The sequence below is a fragment of the Neolamprologus brichardi genome, chromosome 14 (assembly GCF_056152115.1).
Source record: "Neolamprologus brichardi isolate AB-2024 chromosome 14, ASM5615211v1, whole genome shotgun sequence".
Lineage (NCBI taxonomy): Eukaryota > Metazoa > Chordata > Actinopteri > Cichliformes > Cichlidae > Neolamprologus > Neolamprologus brichardi.
Window position 1 is genome coordinate 12257113 of NC_142117.1, and position 12888 is coordinate 12270000.

The 12888-nt window shown below is 40.2% G+C and overlaps 3 protein-coding genes across 4 annotated transcripts in view; all 3 read right to left on the reverse strand.

Annotated features, from left to right (window-relative positions):
* The window catches only part of rap1gap2a (RAP1 GTPase activating protein 2a), an 88408-nt gene extending 88215 nt beyond the window's left edge, over nucleotides 1-193 (reverse strand). For both annotated transcript variants that reach the window (XM_006803900.3, XM_006803898.3), the window contains exon 1: nucleotides 47-193. In XM_006803900.3, coding sequence (XP_006803963.2) covers nucleotides 47-165 — 119 coding nt within the window. In that variant the 5' untranslated portion in view covers nucleotides 166-193. The remainder of the gene's footprint in view (nucleotides 1-46) is intronic.
* A 4489-nt stretch (nucleotides 194-4682) lies between these two features.
* On the reverse strand, nucleotides 4683-7597 carry LOC148098819 (von Willebrand factor A domain-containing protein 5A-like). Its single transcript, XM_087850842.1, has 4 exons — nucleotides 6703-7597; nucleotides 6109-6254; nucleotides 5779-5902; nucleotides 4683-5683 (listed from the first exon to the last, which is right to left on the reverse strand). The coding sequence occupies exons 1-4, from the start codon at nucleotides 6791-6793 to the stop codon at nucleotides 5604-5606; spliced, it is 441 nt and encodes a 146-aa protein (XP_087706968.1). The 5' UTR covers nucleotides 6794-7597; the 3' UTR covers nucleotides 4683-5603.
* LOC118455220 (von Willebrand factor A domain-containing protein 5A-like) overlaps nucleotides 7580-12888 on the reverse strand; it is a 10967-nt gene continuing 5658 nt past the window's right edge. Inside the window, exons 5-17 of the mRNA XM_087851431.1 lie at nucleotides 12692-12888; nucleotides 12402-12568; nucleotides 12204-12318; nucleotides 11883-12055; nucleotides 11705-11793; nucleotides 11474-11618; nucleotides 10750-10829; nucleotides 10257-10371; nucleotides 9971-10129; nucleotides 9754-9857; nucleotides 9251-9459; nucleotides 8362-8412; nucleotides 7580-7638 (exon numbers count right to left, since the gene is read on the reverse strand). The exon at nucleotides 12692-12888 is cut by the window's right edge and continues 26 nt beyond it. Coding sequence (XP_087707557.1) covers nucleotides 7580-7638; nucleotides 8362-8412; nucleotides 9251-9459; nucleotides 9754-9857; nucleotides 9971-10129; nucleotides 10257-10371; nucleotides 10750-10829; nucleotides 11474-11618; nucleotides 11705-11793; nucleotides 11883-12055; nucleotides 12204-12318; nucleotides 12402-12568; nucleotides 12692-12888 — 1663 coding nt within the window. The remainder of the gene's footprint in view (nucleotides 7639-8361; nucleotides 8413-9250; nucleotides 9460-9753; nucleotides 9858-9970; nucleotides 10130-10256; nucleotides 10372-10749; nucleotides 10830-11473; nucleotides 11619-11704; nucleotides 11794-11882; nucleotides 12056-12203; nucleotides 12319-12401; nucleotides 12569-12691) is intronic.

Below are 12888 nucleotides of genomic sequence, written 5' to 3' on the forward strand. Positions count from 1 at the left end.
AGCAGTAACATCTCAGCTCCAGAAGAGACGAGGGTGAAAGCCTTACCTCGGCTCCCCTGCAGAGCCTTTACAAGCTGGACTGAACATCTCGCAGTCAGTGGACGGTGCAGCATTAGCAGGAGACCAGTGGACCAGAGGAGAGGTTGAGTGTATGTGTGTGTGCATATGTGAGAGAGAAAGGGAGACAAGGAGCGAGAGAGAGAGAGAAGGGGAGGGTAAGGGGAGAGCGCATATAGGGAGAGGGCGCAGCGATAAACACAGAGTAGGGCAGAATTATGTGATGAGAGACAGCGACAGTGAGAATGGGAAACAGCGTTACCATGGAGAGGACTACACCCAATCTCCTCCAATCTTATTAAGAAAAGGTACAAAAAATACATAAATAAACAAAAAAGACGAAAGAGAAACTCGAGCTGAAAATAAAAATGAAGGCAAATGTTTGTTTTGGCAAAGGCAGAACAGATGGACCACAGGATCAAAGAAATAGTTGTTGGAAAAGGATATGAATTGTTTCCAGGATTTTTCATGTTTAGGGTTGTTTTTTTTTTTGCAATGTTCAAGGTTTTGTTCTTTACCTTTTGTGTTTAGCATTCGGTTTTCCCAGTTTAGTTCTAGTTAGGATCTTTCTTGTGTGCATCTGCCTTTTGTTTTTGTACTTTCTTATCAGCCATATTAAACGGCTCACTTTTTGTTGATAGTCAAGTTTTGGTCCAAGTTCCTTCGTGTCTGCGTTTTGGGTCCGCTCTACACAACACATACAGTCTGCCTCCGCCAGACTTTGACAACATGATTGACTAGTGGACACATTGTGCGTGTGCTCAGTCACATCCATCCCTTACTTTGGCTTTACAAACCAATGTGGCAATAGAAAAAATAAGATATATAAAAAAGATAAGATTTAAACATTTTTTAAAGGGACATCACAAACCAGGGAGTGTCGGGCTGATGTCGATGATTCTCACACGGTCTGTGAGTGCACTGAGCTGACATTTTTACATTAAACACTTACTTTCGATTTCGAACACATGGTTGCTGTTTCCGTGAATAAAACTCTTACACAGGCGCGCACTAAAAGGGTTTAAAGAAAAGGTCATCGATTTAGAAGTGTGACACACATTTGAACTGCAATAGACACAAAAATCCAACAACCTACCAACACCAGGGGATCATGGGTGTCAGTTATTCAGTACAGTTGATCCCCTGCTGAAGTACAAAGGCTGTCAAATCAATCTCAAACGCACACAAACCTCCCTGCACACACAGCATGGTTTGTGATTGATGTGCAGCTCAGAGGCCAGAGTGTTCGACTGATGGCCCTAAACAAAAAAGCAAAAAAACAAAAAAAACTAACCACACACTGACCTCTCTAAACTATTTCTTATTGATCTGGTTTCCTGCCTGCAGCCCTACTGACACACGAACTCCCAGCAGTCCTACAGAGAAAGAAACCAAATAGGGAGAAGGAAGGATTGAAATTGGTTTAATTAAATTCACCCCCACATCTCCCCCCAATGGAAAGACTGAAGCAGACACAAGTGAGCCTACAGGTGCTTCTGAAGTCACTGTGCTCCCCTATTACCCACCACACACATCATAAAGACATACTCCACCTATCATTTGTTGAGTTTGTCTTCTCTCCCTTTAATCTCCAGGCAGTTTAATGCGGATCCTTTGTCAGTTCTAATTGGTCCTGCTCGTTGGGGTTGCCTTGGAAACCAGTTTAGAACGTGTTGGCTGGAGGTCTGCCAAAGGTTGTGATAAGATTAGCTGTAAAGGCCCACTGTAACCAACACTGTGCACATTATGCAAACAGAAAGTAGTTGCAGTGATGCTGTTTGTTCCTTTAAAAAAAAATGGTGGGAAATATAAACAAACTAATTTCAGCTCTCTTAAGTTTAACATGGAACATGGCGTTACTGCATGGTCCACTTTACTGCCATTAATTATCCATTACATACATGCACGAGGGAAAATTTTCTGTGATGGAAGAGCTTTGGTTGCTGTTGGTATATGACAGCGGGTATCAGTGTTGCATGCTGTCTGCCACAGTAACAAGTCCCCCCACCCCCAAAGGCCTAAATCTGTCTTTGTGAGCTTTGCTAGCAAGCAAAATGTCTGAGTCTTGTCAGGGTGAGCTTATGGCACATGCCAGGAGCTTCTTGTCCAATTATATAGTCAGACATATATATAATGCTGACACTCTCTCTGTCTTTGTCTCTCTGAGACACGTGACCCCCAACCACGTGACTTTAACTTGCCTGTCAGTGCCAGTTTGAACATGTGACAATCATGGAACAAGTGAATAAGATTACAGTCACACAGCCAATGACTATCAGCCACTTGTTAGAAGAAAAATTAGTATTACCTGACAGCAGGCAATAGTGCAATAATACTACAACAGTGGCCAAAGCTTTTACAGCTTACTTCACAGGGTGCAAGTGGAAGCTGAAAGCTCTTGCTCAATGTAACCACTTGATTTAAATTAATTCGTCCTTTATAACAAAAACAGAAAATGATTGCTAAAGCCCCAGTCACACAGGTCCAGAGATCTGTGACTAACCACCGCCCTTTGTGATTGCTTATTTACCGCTAGCATATTGGGGTGAGTAGTTTAAACTAAAGTGAAAAACTCATCTGCAAACACTGGCCAGCTGCTCTCCAAGCTGTAGTGCAAATGTAAAAGGAGCAACACAAACTGAAGTTGAGATCTTTGGCCTTCAAAGTAATAGTTGCACCTTGTTAAACATGTTGGCTGCAGGGCTGAGGTATAACTTTGAAACCGTCACACTTTTTGAAGCTGTACGACAACCGAGCTACTATTTTGGGACAATTTGTGCAAGAAACTAGAAGAAACTGTGATGATCTGCTTGCAATCAAAACAATCACAATAGATTTTTGGTGCAGCGGGTTCTTTACCTCTGGTTTACCCCATCAGCCTCCAGCAACACATATTTTTCCGTAGCCCATCAAATGTGGTGCATTTATATTTTATTTTAATCCATTGAAACATGTTAAGCAAATGGCTGAGAATGAATGAATACGCTTACAGCAATTTGGGAAATGACAGCATAGGAATTACTTTAATTTGAAAGCCAATGCCTCATTTTTTAAAATCTTTCTTTTCTTTTTTTTTTTTTTTTTTACAAAACAAAGCTCACCCAATCATAGTCTCTCTATAATTTTCTTATTCTTTTCACTTGGTCAAATCTTTTTCTACTACAGCTCACAATACACTTGCTTGAGGATATGCAGAAACTATTCCATGTCAGATTTTGGGGGGTTTCTGGACAAAGCCAGATAGTATCATCTTGTCACTGAAAGTGATCTCTTCAAGACCTTGTAATGTGTAATACCAGATTAATGCCTGGGTTTGAGTCCTGTAAATAGGAGACAGGAGCACCTGTCATCACAAGCAGTACAAAGGTCTACTGCATTATAAAAGAGCATGTTAATCCTAAAGGTCATACAGCCATAAATTAGGTGATATGCAAAGACAGGAAGAGTGAAGTGGGACAGAAACAAGACGTGTAAGAAGAAGATAAGATCCTGCTCTTTTGTCTTCATGGTATTCAAATTAAGAACCAGAATACAAGTATTATTTGTATTGTAGTATTATATCTTTGTACATTAGAAGATATACATTATACATCAGTATTCAGTATAATAACTAAAGAAGCAAGCACAGTTTTCAAAGACACATTTAAAATAGAGTATAAGTCATTAAAATGTTAAGCTTTTCAGGGAAAACCAGGTTGTATAGATGACAATGTAAAACAACATAGAGCATCATCTCAGGTCAGTGACTGGAGTAATGCGGATAATACTCATTATAAATGACAGGGGGATAACATACAGTCCCTTCCCAGCCACACATATTAGGACAAAGAGCAGACATCAGAAAAAACAAGCCTCTATTGTAGGAAAAATAAAAATAGAAAACAATATTTGCCAATATTTGAGTATTAAAGATGTTGTAGATGTATTTAATTGGCTATATCCGCCCATTGGTTTTCTTGTGAGGATGCTGGAGCTGATCCCAGATAACACTGAGCAAGAGTTGTGATTTAACCCTGAGGATATACTATTGGGGAAGTTTATAAATATGTTGCACCATCCAGGCTTTGTTTGTGGTAGCTGGCTTAACAAAACCTAAAACCCCACCTGGAGATAACAGGTGTCACGACAGTGCTTATCAACTATCTCTGTTAAGCCTTTCTGCTTCAGCCTTGGTTTGCGCCTATATAAAAATCTTGTGCCACACAAAACGATCCCTGTGAGCGCCGCCTACTCCGGTCAGAGATGGGATTGATTGATCATGATGATGATAAAACGGTGATTAAAAGTGTAATATTAGTCAGGTATGCGTTAACAACCTGCATATGCAAAACAGCTTCCACCAGCTGTGAATCCACACAGCACTTAAAACATGCTGTCAATAAAATAAAAAAAATCTGTGAAAATGTGGCACTTCCAGACTTTGAACCATAACTCTTAACAGATGTTGAGCATAAGGTACCAGCCAGTGATCCACTTTTATGAACAGAAAACTCTGGCTTATAGCTCAACTGAGTTTGGCATCCCATTAATCTCACCTCTTAGTCCTTAGTGGAGTTCGTGGACGGATTTTCCCAGATCCTATCACTGACTGTATGACTTAGAAGTACAAACTGTTCTAGCCTCGCTAAAATGCAGATGTGGTTCCTTGATTGGCATACAGGTTACAGATTTATCAATGAGAGAAAAAAGACTACATTTGGGTTGAGGATCTTTATCAAATGCACAGTAAACTCAGTTACAAATTCACATGCGCACACTGATGAACAAGCACAGAATAATGAAAGATAAGATAAATACAACAGACATCAACACGTCCAGAGAAGCCATCAATTAGAGATCAGACATTTATCTTTATTACTATATCAACACAGGAAAAGCTAACACATGTTCTAACAATTAGTGTTGCCCTTATATTTAAGTGCATGAACTGATAATTGGTTCAGCTAAGCATCGCAGGCGAGTGTCACAGAAAGCACAAAGCATCTCAAAGACTCTGTTTTCTCTGTATTATTGTAGGGCGTTTACCCCACAATGTAAAGTGCTTTGAGATGACTGCTGTTGTGATTTGGCGCTATAGAAATAAAACTGAACTGAATAGATGACATATAGCTGATCACTCACTCACATGCCTCTCAGGGACAATTGGAGAAAATAAAATAAAAAACAATTGTGCAGAATGTTTTAGTTTGTATGCATAAACTGTAGCAACCATTACATTAGGCATTAGTTATGTGAAGCATCGAGCTGAGTATTTCCACCACTGGCAGAAACATGGCACATCACAAGGTGATTTTCTCCTTTTTGATTCTAATCAGGAACAGAATTTAGTGAATGAACATCATGCTGCATTCAGAAAGACAAACCCCTCTATGAAAGTGTAAACTTATACCGCAAACAACAAAGATGTTTACCCGTAGGCATACAACGACTTCTTTCTGCAACCAGAGGAGTCACCCCCCGCTGCCCATTAAAATGTTACCGTCTGTGGTTCTAGTGAACACTGATAATATGCAATACATAAGTTGAATTCTGAAGGAGGAGCAACTTCAGAGCCCCAAAGCATCTTTCGTTACTCTGCAACCCAGCAGCGCATTACCGGCCTCCACACACTCTGTCACACACGTCGCTGAAAATAAAGCAAGATTGAGCACAAACAGAACACACTGTAAAACAAAAACACAAAAAAGAAAACAGCAGTTCAATATTTATTAGTCTCATTACCATTCTGAGCACGGAGCCATGAGGCAGCCTTCACAGCCAGAAGCTCCCACTCGTCCTTTGCATCCATCTTGAAACCATGAAGCCAGATCAGAGCCAGAATGGTGGCCCACACTTCACTGCTGGCCTAACTCCACAAATTAAAAGCAGTGCTAATGTTGAGATTGCAGGCTCTTGCCCTTACACTTAGATATGATTAGCTGGAGTAAAGGTGTAAAAATTAAATAAATTAATAAATACATTATTTTTGTCTACCAGACTTTTGATGCTGTGTAATACTACTAATGCACTGCTGCTTAAACATCTATCACTGAATACGTGATGATTACCCACCGATGCAGGTTTCAGGTTTGCCACCTGCTTGCTGGTCTTCCCCAGCACAGAGGCCAAAGCTGGCGTCAATAACCAGCATCCAGAGGCTTCCAGCAGGGAAACCAGCTGCAGCAAAGGGTCTTTGACTGACAGCTCAGACTCGGTGGCTGTGATAAGAAAGGTACATATATGAATATCATGGTAATTTGGGGCTTGGCCAAGAAGAGCAGCAGAAATATGCCAGAAGCTTGTTGATGCTACAAAGAGCGTCTAGTCAAGGTGCAACTTGTTGAGGCACATTAAATATTAGTGGCAGATGTGTATAAATATGGACCCGCGTGCATAATTTTGACCCTGCGTGGATTAGATTAAAAACCTGTGGACCCATGTCTTAGTTTTTAAGGCACTAAAGATGTATTCTGTACAAAATCATGCAACTCCAGAAAAAGAGCAGTTCAAGAAAACATTAAAAGCACAAAATAAGTGCACATACTGTAGGTTATTGTTACAGACAGATACATGCATGTGTCTTGTATTTCACAGAGTTTTTGACATGTGTACTTTATTAGCAAAAATAAGAGGGAAAAAAAGTAAACATGTCACTTGTTGACTTACCCTTCCTCTGAGGTGAGCAGCTTTGAGCATGCTTGAAGTGGCAGTTAATGCAGCCGAAGGCTGTTGATGGGAAAAATTTCAGGCAAACCATGAAGATGTATTTTTACTTCTATGTGAAAAATGTGTGATTCACTTTTAGTTCAGTCAAAAGAAAAAAGTCAAAAATAACCTTTTGGAAGATTACATGTGTGAATAATTTTGGTAATAACAATAATTTTATTTTTTATTTTTTGGAAGGTAGGGTAGCTTTAATGACAAGAATGTAAGTGTGATGAGTGGGCAGGAAGTGAGAGATGGATCCTCAGAGGACGCACACTTGTTGGGTTGATGGGGGTTGATGTTAAAATTCGACCTCTCCTATTCCCAGTATGCATATGTCTGGTTTGTTTGGGTTAGCTTTTGGTTTGTTTTCCATCTTTTGGGAAATTTCATTGATTTATGCTGGTGCTTGTCAATGCAGAGCTCTAAAAAGCTCTAAAAGTCAAAACCAGAATCTTAAAGTGCAGTCTGAAGTTGATGCAGTGGATGCAATGAAGTGTGAAGCCTCACAGCGGCATCCTGAACGATCTGCTGATGTTCCAGAGAGGAACTTAGGAGAAGTGAACAGTTATAATAACCTTAATTAAATGAAGGCATGAATAACAAATTCCAATTCAGCCCCTGAAACACAGAACTCAGCTTGGCAAGTGATTAAAAACAAAAGTGAACCAAACATTTAACATTAGCAAATGTGGCATAAAGTGTCCATTACTTCGTTTCCACTTTCATTAGGTTCAAATCTGCTGGGCCACAAACAAGGACATCTCTCTTTTTTCTTCATTAAGTTGGAGACTTAATGCACTAAACTCTGTGTGTGCGTGTGTGTCTACACAGAGATTCAATATCTCGGAAGAGTAAATCCTTTACCTGATCTCAGTTTCTCCGTTACAGAAATCCCTGCAGAGATAAAAACCATAAAATTTCTGTTACTTTACATCCTTAACATTACATTGATGGAGCTTGGCTAAGGATCAGTTATATGTTAAGTGGGATTTATGTCCAGCAGAGGTAACGTATGCACTGTCTGCTCCACATCAGGGACTGCCCATCTGCCTGCAGTAAGCTCTGTTTCCAAATGGAGGCAACGCACAAAGTGTGCGGTACAACCGGTCTGTGTGCCACTCTTGCTTGTTCTGTTTTTGTCCATCAGCCAGCCGTAATTTTTTAACTTTAAAATTAGTTTTTTCACAGATCTCCTGTTTCCAGCAAACTCAACTGTCTCTCCCATCTTTATTCCAGCCCACTTATCAACCAATCAGTATTCAGTACAAGATAACATCATTTTCTTCCTGCAATGTGCCATCAAGATATTGGTGAACAGTGTGAGAAGGCGTCTGGAGAGAAACCCCTCGCCCTCTCAAACACTAATATGTACAGGAATAGACACATTTGCAGGACCATCAATCCTGCTTTATGCTTTAAGAAACTGAACATGTACACAGAATGTTTGCCTTTATCATTTGAGACTCTTACAATGTGGGTGTAGCTGGAAATTTGTGGCACTTCTCAGAAAAGGTTAAAAAAAAAATCTATCAAGTGAAATTTGTGGAAAATCTCAAGGTCGTTACAAGTGTGTGTGTGTGTGTGTGTGTGTCAAAAAGTAACAGTACTTAGCCTTACTGGCGCTTGGCTGACTCTCACAGGAATCCACCAAATTACACTGTTTTAAAGCTGTGTCACACAAAACAATCATCATCTTTATCATCATCATCATTTTAAAAGAGTGCTTCAAACAGAAGCGCAAACACCAGAAGAGGACAGAACAAGATAAAGTAAAGTCACAATAAAGGGAGAAAGATGCAAAAGGGCAACAAAAGCAATAATACCACTAAAACATAACAAACGAAAAAAATGATACAGATAATTTAATAAAAATTCTTTGTCTTCTAGCAATTCCTAGACACTAATGATAATGGCAATTTTATTCCTATAGGACATTAGACTAGATGTGCTGAACATAAATGTTTAAAACGCGTTAGTGGCCTGTTGCTAGTTAACCTAAGTTGTTGCAAAATATTCCTGCAAGTTTCTTTTTAAATGTATTTTTCCAGCGTTTTGTTGCCCCTGTCTCAATTTTTTGTGATGTGTAGCTGATATCAAATTCCAAAATACTTCATTATTATTACTTTTTTTAGTTACCTCTTTCTTATTAACATTTGATATGTTTTCTAAATTGTATGTAATTGCTCTCTGTGTTTATTTACAATTTAAAGAGCGTCCCAACTTCGGGGTTGTGAAAGAATCAGGCAAAATTCTGTGCTTTGAGACGATGTAACTCGCTCTAGACAGGGCAAGTGTTAAGCACAAGTTACCATGGTGATGTAATCAGATAAAAAGCGAGCCATCTTCATGACACTGAAAACTCAAATGTCAACATATTTTGCTGAGCCAATAATGACACTTCTTAGTACAGCCCTGTGCTCACAAAGTAGGACTTGAAAGAAAAAAACCTCAGCAGAACTTTGAACATTCACTATTTCAGAATAAATCAAATATCAGTGACACTCACTGGGTGGTGGTATCAGGGGTCCTTGTATCACCTCACCACTGCTTTTACTAACAGCAATAAAGGCAGTAAAGGCACTGCTCACTCCTGACTGGATACTCAACTCCTCCACCTTCTTCTTCACTTCCTCATCACGCTCTCCTTTGTTGTCTCTTGCTTCCATCTCGAGGGAGCGAATCAGAGTTTGAGCAGCCAACATGTGGACTGTTAATCTGTAAACAGGGCGAAGGAAGAAGTACAGCTGGGATTCATCTTACACTATCATCCTAATAATGTTTAATAACATGACAACAATGACATACTCACAGCTAGCTCCATCCACAAACAATGCATACAAACAAATCTTAGTATAATCTGTGCATGCTAAAATGTAATGCAAAAATCTATTGAATCATTAGTTTTGAATCTGAACTTATTTCTACTCTAATAAAAAATTTATAACTGCTCCTGACCAAATGTATAAGCTAATACTACTAATTGTACCACCAGACTAACAGCTCATTTACCCAGTGTCCTCTGCAGGTCTGAGACTGAAGTGCAGCTGGTTCTCAGAGGGATGACCTGCCAGGCTGTACTTCAGCGTCACACAGCCCTCTGCTGCCTCTGAGCTCTGACACAGAATTACAGTGTTAGAAACCAACTACATCTTCACATGAACATCACTGTTAATCATATTCCAAAACACAACAGACATCTTTCACTGTGAGAGGCTGCTGCTCCTACCTGTCCAGTGAGCTGGGCATAAATCAGTGACCTCTGACCCTGGAGAATGGATGTGATTGGTGGAGAGAGGACAGTGACAGACACTTCCTTTGGTAAATCCCATGTGACTGAGATGTCAATCACAGATGGCTGCAGAGCAAATTGCAGTGACTGCATCACCTGAATAATAATTCAAAACAAAAAGTTAGGAGCTGTTTTTTTAATGACTGGAATCACACTCTCTGATTAAATAAGTATTTGCTGTGGTTTTGTTCAATTTGACTTCTGATTGTGTTTAATGTCTTACTTTTGGTTGTATCTTGTCAGTCGCAGTGATGAACTGAGCGTGACCTCCTCCTTCCCTGGATATCTTATTAATGAAATTATAGCTGGTGTTTTGCCCTGTCCCAAAAGAGAAACACCTGCAATACAACAGTTTCCATTAGATACAGAGACAACTTTTAGCACATTCTGGGAATTCTGCAGATATCTGGTACCACGCAAAAGTCTTAAGCCATCCCTCATTTTGTTATATTTTATAAAATATTAAGTCAAGTGCCTTTTTATGCTTGAATGACTCATAAGTCAATGTCATGTGGCTTAAACAAAAACAGCCACACAACCATGTTCAAAGTAAAGCATTGAAAGCCCTTCAGAAAGACTATTCCCCAAGACCACCTTAAATATGGCAAAAAAAAGAAAAGAAAAAGAAAATCTGCTTCCTTAAAAGCAAAATACTAAGAAAAGAGGGATGGATCAAGACTTTTGCACAATTTTGTAGTTATGTTTTGTGTTTTCACCTGTGAGAACTTGAATTCTTCTTCACCAGATCTATCACTTCTTTGACGTTCTTCACCCATCCGCGAGTTAAGACAAACAGCTAGAAAGAAGAGTTTCACCATAACAGATGTAAAACAGGAAAACAGTTAGTGTTTAGAGCCATTTTTGGTTCTTTGTTTTAGAAACACAAATGGTTTATGAGTAACAAACAGTGCACCGTTAGTATGAAGACCAGTTACCTGAACAATAATGGTCCTGACAAGCTTTTAAAAACAGTATCTAGAATTGCATGGTAATATTACTGCAAATTGTGTGTCAATCCAAATTACATACTGCTTGTGTAACAATGGAGATCCATTTAGGATGGTGTGACATATATTTTCTTATCAGAAAGTAAATGTGCGGCTCTATGCAGATGTCCTTATACTCTCCAGTTTGTTGGGCCACTACACTAAATTTGTGTACCTTATTCAGCCGAATGTGAAAATAGTGCAATAAGAACAAAAACACCCATCCAGCTGTTTCTGTATTTGTTGGTAAGGTAAAACAGTCATGTGAAGTTGTACAGTCCCAATACAGGGAAAGGAAGTAAGTCACCATAGCTTATCTCCTTGGATTTTTAGGTAAATATATGTTCCAAGAGTACCTTTATGCAACTATTAGTTGTAATTAAGATTGGGGTGAGCTCCTAAGTCGTGTGTGTGTGTGTGTGTGTGTGCGTGCGTGTGCGTGTGTGTGTGTTACCTGTCTAGGCTGATTGAGAATGCAGGGCTGGCTGTAAATATGTTTGAGGGGCTCAAGGATCTCTGTTTCTCCAAGATTAGCCTTCATCTTCTTTACTTTCTTCAGAGCCTCCTCCATGGTCTGCCGGCTGTACTCCACACTCTTACTGTCATTACACAAACACAATTACACAAGTACGTGTATTTCTTACCAAAAACAAGAAGACTTCTGTTGGGTGAAGGAATTACTCACGGGAAGATGTGTTCATATCTGGACCCAAAACTGTAAATGTTGAAATAGCAGCCCATTGGTAAGCTCTTCAACAGGAGCAGCAGAGTATCCTGAAGGGAAGACGAAAAAGATGGAGAAAGCCACTGTGTGAGAGGGACACTAGAGATTAAAGACTTCATGAGTCACACATTATGACTACCTTTGCACTGTGGATGCAAGTCTGAAGACTCCTTCTTTTGATCCTAAATCCCATACTTCCAGATCGATCGATTAAGAACACAAACTCTCCACATGAAGCCGTTGAAGACATCACAGACTGGGGGAACTCAGGGTACAGACTCACCATCACCACTGGATCACCCATCAGAGAGCCTGAAACACATGAAAAGGGGAAAAGAATGTAAACTTTATATTTTACAATATATTTAAACACTGTTATCTCCCACCGGAAGAAAGAGGAGACTTTTTTTAATCATCAGTTGTTAGTTTGCAAATAAAAATGTGCAAACCAACAACTCACCCGGCTCAGCAGAGGCCTGTCCTGCCTCCACCACAGCAGTGGGCTGGTGGGCGTCTTTGTAATAAATCAGCAGTTCAACATCTCTGTCAAACTTGTGTCCTGCAGCCAGCTTGACCTGCACACCACAAACACATTCATATTTATTCCTCAGTAAGAAGTAACAACCACACACAGCAGACACATCAGCACTCTACCTACCGTGGCCTGGGTTTGATCAGTGTTGAGGTACTGCAGAGGGTCCAGGGAACAGTTGGACTCTACTTTAGAGACTGGACGAGGAGAGGACACTCGGGCAGAAAAAGACAGACTGTAGGGCACCAGAGAGGCTGGAACAGAAGTCACCTGGACACCTGCACCTGCACTACCTGGAGTTAACGTGAGAGAAAGCTGCAAATCACTGTGGGACTCATTGCGACTCATGTTTGTTACGAGCATGATTGCTTTGTGATAAACAAACTAAATTAATAAGTGGTGGATGATTTTCCTACCCTGAGGTTGGTATCGAGGGTTGAGCACAGCAGGCAGACAGAACCTCAGACCATCATCAGCCTGCACAGCCAGCTCAGTGACGTACTCCAACCTGATGGAGGCGCTCTCTCCTGGAGGCAGACTGCCCACACGCAGAGAGAATATATCTGGACTCTCATCACTCTCCTCCAATAGGAAGGCCTGCTGACCGGAGCTC

What these genes read in the sequence shown, in the direction of transcription:
- LOC148098819 (XM_087850842.1), bottom strand. Translation starts at nt 6,793, where the DNA reads ATGGTTTGCCTGAAATTTTTCCCATCAACAGCCTTCGGCTGCATTAAC. An exon ending in CTGCTCACCTCAGAGGAAGG is followed by an intron (nt 6,255 to 6,702) that starts GTAAGTCAACAA and finishes TTCTTATCACAG; the next exon opens with CCACCGAGTCTGAGCTGTCA. An exon ending in ATGGCTCCGTGCTCAGAATG is followed by an intron (nt 5,684 to 5,778) that starts GTAATGAGACTA and finishes CTTTATTTTCAG; the next exon opens with CGACGTGTGTGACAGAGTGT.